The 8,912-nt window shown below is 42.1% G+C and overlaps 1 protein-coding gene across 1 annotated transcript in view; it reads left to right on the top strand. All coding sequences in view use genetic code 11, as the record gives it.

Moving 5' to 3' along the window:
* EGR_01091 (Phospholipase A-2-activating protein) overlaps window positions 1-5,636 on the top strand; it is a gene marked incomplete at both ends in the record, with an annotated part of 10,708 nt that extends 5,072 nt beyond the window's left edge. Inside the window, 3 exons of the mRNA XM_024490340.1 lie at window positions 101-447; window positions 1,702-2,141; window positions 5,351-5,636. Of these exons, the coding sequence (XP_024355159.1) occupies window positions 101-447; window positions 1,702-2,141; window positions 5,351-5,636 (1,073 nt within the window). The remainder of the gene's footprint in view (window positions 1-100; window positions 448-1,701; window positions 2,142-5,350) is intronic.
* Window positions 5,637-8,912: the final 3,276 nt, after the last annotated feature.

The raw sequence follows: 8,912 nt of genomic DNA, 5'->3' as shown, positions 1-8,912 counted from the left end.
CAAATTATCGCTTTGATTCAAAATGCACGGGATTTGCGTAAGTGTTTCAATATTGTCTCCGAGAACTCAGGATTATGCTCGAATCCAACGCCTTTTTCAGATCTAACCTTTCCCCTCCTCGACTTGTTGCGGTGTTTGGTCCGTTGGCACAGTGCCTCTGACGCCATCTTTCAACCGGCGATGTGGACATCTATCTTGCGAACTTCGGGTCTAGAGCATATGAAGATGGATGTCGGTGCCATTGCGACCCTTCCTCCAGCTGAGATAAACTGCTCTTTATTCCTCTTTCGCCTCATGACCAACGCAGTTGCCGCAGATGCTGGTAGAGTGAGGGCTGGCTCCTCTGTACCCGCCTCTCTGCCACTCATCTTTGAGGAGGCCAGGCATCTGGTCAAACTCTTCGATTCGCCTGCCCTGGATATTTTTGATAAAAAGAAAAATCACGTGGTGGGTGGTTTTGCGATATCAATCGGATTGGTACATTTGAAAGTCGGAGTCGTGTAGATAAGACACGATTGATAGACTGAGTATCTCAGGTATATGGATGTTTCTAGATGGGAAAATAAGGGTTATCCAATTTGACACCGCTGTACGTAGTTGTTACTTTTGCGTAGGCTAATCTTACCACTGGACACTCATTGATAAACGAAAGGTTTTGCTATTCTTGACCTGCCTAGATGATGCTGCGGTCTTGCAACCATTGGATAGTTATTCAATGGGGGTTTTTTTTTATAGAATAGTTCGCTACATTGTACGTCCTAAACCTAAATGGCTAATCCGATACTTGTGTTTCTTTGGTTGCTTTTTACTGCGTTGGTATAGAACCCATATCTCGCCTTGCTTGTGAGTACCCCTAGAAGCCACCCATTTCATCAATTAAATATGTCGACTGTAATGGATATATAACAAGTCCGATTTAAGTCTACTAGCGTGGACACACATTTCTTGTATGCCATCGAGTCCCTTATAGGCTTGATGTAACCTAAGATGAAATTTCGATTTTTATCTTAACGCTGGTACATTGTGATCGAAAAAAAGTTCGGCAACATCTTAATTACTATGAATATCACCGCCTAAATACTCCTTCCTGGACCACAGAAGATAGTAATGTTATGCTACTGGCAAAGCACCTTAACCTGAGTGTTTTCATTTCTTCCCCTAAGATAATATTTTTATGTCTGTGAATTCGCTTTGGTAGTCTGAATAGGTGAGACGACAACGTCTGATACTACTGCACGAACTCTAGTTAAATTAATCTGTGTGCAGATAATACAAAAGTACAATGGTTACATTGGGCTGAATTTGACAATAATATTGAGGTTAATGTACTCCATGTTATCTGATTACCAAAAATTGGTATGCCTGATGTTCCTTCCGGGGCCCCTAATTTCATGCTTAAGGCTATGGCGGAGAGAGTACCCCTGCCCTGCGTTTTCATTCCGCTCAATTGATCACAATCAAAACCATCTCATTGATATGTTTCAATTTCTAGAAAATCTGAAATGTGTCGGGATCCCAAAATACCAACTTAACATCCTTCCTCTAATTAATGAAACTCGTTTACCCAATGTTAGGTTACCTTTCGGCAGCGGAGATAAGGGGATGTTTTTGTTCATCACTTCTCTCAAAAAAAACCGGCTCTAACGGTGAAATGCTTGGCAAAACAGAAAGTCATTTGGATTATATCTTCCTACCTTTTAGGTAGCTCTAGCAACCTTGGTACACAATCTGGCCGTTTTTGCTTACAAAAACGTCGGCGACCACAGCACCACTATCACCGCAATACCGACCCTGCGGGGCTTGCCGGGATTGTGTGTGCGAATGGCAACCAGCCTACTACTCTTCACTGCTCCCAAAGGTATGGAATCGGTTACTCACTACCCCCCAGAGGTGCAGCTTCGACTCCTCATCGCGCTTGCCACTGCCGTAATTGCCTCTACTCCTGTCCCTACCGAAGGAACACCGATAAGTGCAGAGGCGGAGGCCGCACTACGACTGCGGCGCGCCTGTCTCATTGGGAGCGCAGCCACTTCGAGTGGGGCCTCTGAGGCTAGCGAGGATGTGCTGACGGGTTGGGAGCGGATTCGTGATGTGATGCAATTCTGGACGCAATGCAAAATCGCGCAGGCGTCGATTCGAAGGTGTGCGAGTGAACTGCTCAGACTGTTTGAGTAAAAATCACACTTCTCAACTGTTGTTTATGTACTTTCGGGTGAAAATAAAACCCATCTACTTTCCTCTTTCAATGTTTAAATCCATAGTTGTCTCTTTGTGTCCGCCTTGTGTTAACTCTTCGGAGATTCTGGCGATGTTGGCAACCCCAGGGAACGTTCCCTTTTCGATTTTCGAGGAGTCCTCTTTTTCATGGTTAGTTTTCGAACATTCTAAAACTCCTTGTAATTTGCTCTCTTGTTCGATCCTCCTGATTGACCAATAGGCGGACCTTGAATGTGCTGCCAATCACTATAAAGTCAATGCCAATCGAAATACTGTAAATACGCGAGGATGGAGCTACATTATGGCTTCAGCAGTCAGACCGCACCCGCGTACGTATGCACCGTATCCCCAGCCCACTCATTCTCATCCCCAAATAAATAAATCTCTACCGAGGTCCTTGTCTCCTCTTTGCACCGGTTGGGACCTCAGCAGGATCCAAGCTCGCAAATAAGTGCCAGCCCATAGCAGGGGGAATAAGCGGTTTATGCTTGTACTGACATACCTCCGGAGAGGAAAATCGAAATTGTTACCGAAAACTTTGTGGACTTTTCTGGATTGACTTGTTTTAACTTGCAGGGGTCTATAAAGAGCACTTGATGATATGCATTATAAAGCACTAGATGTGCATCAACTTGTTGGTAGAATCCTTTCTTTTGTACTGCCTACTATTTTCTCCCATTTTGAACTCCCCAATCATAGAATATCCGTTGAGTATGGTGTGACTCCAACTTATCCGCTTTGCTCATTTCAATTCGTTTCTGAGGTTGCAAAAGCATCGGGTGGAGTGTACGTAGCATCTTGAGTAGTTGCAGTCCCAGAATGCACTGTCTACAACTTGTTTACATAATCAACTTTACCTTGACAGAGGCAGATGCGCTGCATTCAAGAAGACCATTCTTGATAATATGGAATGTCACTGTTGACACGTCAATTTGATATTAACATGACAAGAACAACTACCACTAACGTTTAACGTGAGTGATGAAACAGTTGGTTTCTATCAATATCGACTGGGGAAGGCTTGGACCAATCCAACCGAATAGGTTTCACTTACATTCATTAACAGGTAACAACAAGCTTCCACGATTGGTTTGCTTCTCACTTCTTTCATGTTATAAAAACATACTACCAAGAAAGGATCGCTTAGTGACAGATTTATGGTAAAAGATGCTTTCAGGTAGCAACTTCGAGGAAACACTTCTCTAGGCATTTACGCTCGGACAACTGCTTCCTGGATGGTGACCCACGAAGAGGTTTGTTGATTGTTTGGCCCTCCTGCTGAAGGCAAAACACAGCTGATGCCTATCTGCTTGATAGAATTTGGTTTTTCCAGGACAAATCATTTAAGAGGAAGTACCAATCACATTCCTACGATTTGATGCAAAATTCCACTTACCTGAGAGGAGACCAAAATCTGCACTTCAGAATGAGGTGGAGGATGCTACCTCCTCCTCCAAATTCTTTGAATATTTCTTGAATTAGGGAAACTCACAGTCGGGAGATAGAAGTAAGACAGGAATGGCGATGTCCATGACTTTGGGCTTTTCCTTGACTTCTAGAGGCAAAACGTTCTATGGAAGTGGCAATCATGAGTTTGTGTCTAATCAGGAAGGGATTTTGGCCTAAGAGTGATTGTCTTGAATAGATGGGTTTGTTAACAAGTAGGGGCAAGTCAACATAAACATGTGACATGCAGGTTGGGACTAGTGGAGACCGGTGAAGGCTACCAAAGACCGCGCTTAATCCGATTCATCTGGTTGACTTGGTCATGGGCATATGTAGCAGTGACCTGACTTTCGAATTAGAGTGACTATTAGCGTGCTTTAAGTAGTTTTTGATCGTGGTCTCAGCCATTCGGGAGAGGGCTATTTTTTCAATGCTTTGGGAATTATTTATGGGCATGGAAAATTCTAGAAAATTGGACTGGGACGTTTTCTGGGATTGCGGACAATCCCGACAGACTCTTAGTAGAAAAATATCGTGAAATGTCTTTCCAGTCATATCCTTGCTTTTGGGAGAATCAACACACTTGACTTCGTCCGAGTCCCATTTCAGGTAGACATTACCACAATTGCGTACACCTTCCCTGTATGGGGGGGTTCTCAACCTCTCCTCCTGAGGCCGAATCGAAAAGGAAGTCGATATAAGTAAATCAACTTCGAGGGAGGCTATTCTATTAATAGCAAGCCCTAACGCACGACGGTGTATTGGACGTTGGCATACTTGAAATTCTCCTAATCTTGTGCTTCTTGTGTTGGATATCGCATTATGCCAACATCACCAGCAAACAAGGCAATGGGTTTGATTTAAAGGAACCTAGTTGTCCCGTAACATATTAATCGCCACGTTGAATCTATGCTACCAGAGTCACTTGTATGTGACACCCAAATTTTACCACACGGACTTGATGCATTTACATGAAGAAAGATCACTTAGACGAGGAAGTAAATAACAAGGCCAAGGCAACTGGTAGCATGCTAAAACGGCAATGTATTTAAGTGACCGTGGGAGTCGGATCGCCTAGGATAAGCTTCTCGTGAAAGTGGCAAGAGATTCGCTTTTTTTACTCCTATCTGCAAATGCAACAACGCGGAGGCACACTGTCTGTTGCATATTAAGTTTGATGTAAATGAGGACTGGTAGAAAACCGATTAGTTTAGACAGCCATTTTTTTAAAAAACTACTCTACTCAATATATTTTAGTAAGGTGCTGTATCCCCGAGGTAAACTATCCTAAAAACACTGGAAAATCAAACGATTATCTTTTTGCAAATATCTGTTCAGTTATCATAAAATGTCTTTCCCCCACATGAGAGTCTCGAGTTTGAAAAGTGGAGGCATGAAGATGTATATTTTCCATTGCAACGCAAACCGAAGCACTTTCTCCATAAATGCAAAAAAGGGCTTTTTGTTCTGTTTATTCCAGTGAAATAGATTGTCTTTTTCTTGACGGAGCCTTCAGTCACAATTAATGTCTGGTGGCGATGTGGAGATTTTTTTAAAAGAGTTTTTGTCGAAAGTTCCTTTGAAGACCGGGGATGGAGTTTGCGGACCACCATTAGCTTGAAATTCGTAATATTGATTTCACATTTTCTTCCTTCATGACCTTTACAGTGCTTCTTGTCATTCTAAGCCTAGAGACGAAACTCACAGGAGGATTTTGCTTCCTTGTGCGAGCTAAAATCGGTGAGTTGACATTTCCTCTAGCCGCTGGATCCGATATCCTGAAAGCTCCATTCAGCCTGGAGCATGATACCACCTTTGCCACAGACGACTATGACTGTCAGGTGATGAACCAGGGAGCAGAGCCCTTCATCGCTATTGTGCACTGCTGTTACACCGGTGCAGATCTTAACGATGAGCGAGAATGGACAAGCGAAGACTATCGGGAAATATTGAGGCGAATCTACTTCAGATAGTCTAGCAATACGGGCTCATTCGTTTTGCTTGGATCCTGTAGGTGGTTTAAAGAAAGTAGGCTTCTCAGTATTTTTTTGACCAAAGTTTGCCCAAAAAGCTATTATGCACACCATCAAGAGGTCATCAAGTTTATTCATTGTGGAGTACAATTAAATGGCAAATACGATAATTCTAAGGTATAAGCGAAACTTGTAAATAAACTTTTAAGGTGTAGAAAATGCATTAGGTTTCCTGTGCAGTCTTTTGTTAAAATCCAGCGTTGAGCAAATATCCGAAAAGTACTTTTGCCATAGAAAGATGTTAGTACGATTGAAGCGTCCTAGGATGACCTGTCACCTCGCTTACCGGTGTCTGAAATGTCCAACAATATGTGCACCGGTCTGCTTCTGGCCACTGGTACACATGATGGCAACCTGGTTTTGGTAATAGTACTATTTATAAATCGTTGTAAAAAATAACTGCTGAAAGGGGTAATGCACGGTAGCATAGCCTTTGTACCAAAAGACATTGTCACTTCAATAGCTGTTGAAGAAACGCACACTTATGTAAGTACAGAAATGCTGGGCTGCATAAATCTGCCCATTTTTAGGGTTGCCTCGGAGTAACAAGTCCTAACTAAAACACCTTTAAAGCTATTTTTCAAAACAACTAATGATAGAATGAAAGGGTAGGCATTAGCTTTCGTATTCTAATTAGGAAAATTTGATCGAAATGATTTTATTTTGCCAAAAGATAGAGACCGCCACTCTTGAGGAGGATGGTCCACGGGCTTGTACTACTATAACGCAGACTGAGGCGTCAGCGCCGACACGTTCGCGCACGTCCAGCGGAGATCCTGCCATCACGGTGTTAGGACTCTTCTGACATGCATGAACGAGTTTATATACGGCGTCCACCTCTCAACTGCTGCCACTTCTCATGTTGTCAGTGTTGTAACACTATAAAAGGCTTCAATGATACCCAGAAAATGTAGCCTCTGGAAGTCTTTTAAGGCGACGGCCCGTAGAGGAGGAATGGCTAGAAGTTCAAGGCGGGGATACGTAAATGGTATGTACTAAGGGGCATAAAAATTGAAGGTTTTAAGTGGAAGTCGAGGAATGTGAATTTCCTACTACTAAAGACAACATCAGATTCACGATATGAGTTGTAGGTTTAATTCGGAGTAACTCTGTGATTTTGAACAAGATCATGGATCAACACTTCATCGCCAGCTCGACTGGCGACACAATTCCTAATCAAGGGTGGAGAGATTATACCATCTTGCATACGGCGCCAATTCAATGTGTCGATATCATTGAATGAATGTGTTTTTTTGAATGAGCAAAGATGAAAGTTGTCGGCAGACCACAAGTAGTAAAGTATTGCTAGGGCCTTGGGGGAAAGTCAGCTACCCTGATTGTTGTTTCGATTTCCCTCTTCAGTCTAATTTATCGCCTTTTAGTTAAATGTGACTCATGTGTGGTACTGGTGTGTGTTAATAAGCATAAATCTTCATTGCAAAAAAGTGATAAATTGCTTGTTAAGTTTAACGAACGGCCCATAATTAAGACTGGCGATTAGCAACGATTCTGCCATGAAACCTAACCTAAATGCTCATTAATGAAGGCGCTTTAAAAAATTTTTACTTAAGCATAACTGAAAAGTAATTAGGTTGTGAATTTGGAGGCGAATAAATAAGAATTTGGAGATATGTGCCTGCTTGGCTGAAATGAAGACAGTCAGAACCGCCATCTGACCCAACCCCTACCCCATAGCTGCGCATGAATGTGGAGTTAATCAAGGAAGATTGCAGGACCCCAAAATTATAAACTCAATTTATTCATCCGGTTTATTAATAAAATAACATCAGTTTAAGGACAGACTACATGAATGAAGTAGCGAAACGATTGGTGGTAAGAAATTTACTGGATATTTTGTGTAAGCTTCACCTGCATTCCAGGTGTGTGGTTAGAAAGTGACTATAAAACAGATTTTACTTCATTTGACATGTAAGTAATTTCAAATGTTCCGGTGATCCGCAATCAGAATTTTTACACTTTGTGGAACTACGGGGAATCCATGTTTTTGAGCTATGCCTGCAATATCTTCTTATAGTACCCGAGTCATGTTTGAAGATGTAATAGGACAGACCTTCTGAAAATAGGCTTTTTAAAGTATAGAATGACTGGGAGACTACTGACACACGTGACCTGATTAGGGCGCCATGCCACCAGCATATCAGAAGGAGACGTGGAGATGTGAAAATTCTCCGATCATAATAAAATTCTGAATTGTTCACTGAATGATCCATTCTAACTCCTTTTAATGGGTAATGGTCAATCTTAAAAATAAAAGTGGCATATATACATTCTTGGCTTAAAAACAAAATTTTCCTTCACTTGCGCCTGCATGTTCACATGGAGCCATTCAGAATTGTACTAGTGTCATCCTCAAAAATCTATCTGAACATTTGGATGACATTATTACACAGCCAATTGAGGAGTATTGAAGCGAACAAAGACTAGGTCCATTGACATTGAAACTGTGATGCATTTCAAAGTGCATTTCAAAAGATACTGTCCATGGCACATTCAGTTGGTAGAAAAAGATTATATTCCATAAACCGTATTGCTTGCTTTTTGAAAGTCACTGAATTGCATCATAAGTTTCAACCAAAGGTACCAAATTGCAGCGGCAAGGCGGCAACGCAAAATTAAGCTGTGAAGATTGGCGCACATGTCGAGCCTTCAGATTTCCAAACACTGAACACACAAGAACACCTCAGCAAATGCGCTGCAAATCTGTGTCAAAGCTGAGAAACCATGTATTTAAGTATGCTTTCTTAGTTTGGATATATATAGTAACTATCTCCTCCTTGTTTTGAAGATCTTCATCGAATTCACATCAAGTGGTTTAGTCGAGACGGTAAAGTTCTCGACGTGGAAATCATATCTCCAAAGTCACTGCCATTGATCTTGCCGATTTTCGTGTGAGTTACTTCGAAGCGCTCCTTGGCAAAACTGACTTCCCCATCACGAATCAGCCTCCTGTAAAAATCATTTGAGATGGAAAAATTCAGTTACGGACTGATAAACAACCTAGTAGCAGCAATATTAATTTGCATTTCACAGCATTAGGAGCTGCAGGAGATATAGAATGCCCTGTGTCGCAGAGCTGGCACCTGATTGGTTGCGGAGACCACTACCACCGCCATGCCTCCTTATTGGCTTATGGGCAGCACACACGCATACGCACACTTATCTCTCCTGCGAGTAAATTCAAAGAGCTGTGAAGGC

Source organism: Echinococcus granulosus (genome assembly GCF_000524195.1).
Source record: "Echinococcus granulosus chromosome Unknown EG_S00004, whole genome shotgun sequence".
NCBI classification, from domain to species: Eukaryota; Metazoa; Platyhelminthes; class Cestoda; order Cyclophyllidea; family Taeniidae; genus Echinococcus; species Echinococcus granulosus.
The sequence above is the reverse complement of the archived record's forward strand: the minus strand, read 5'-3'. Positions and strand labels throughout refer to the sequence as shown.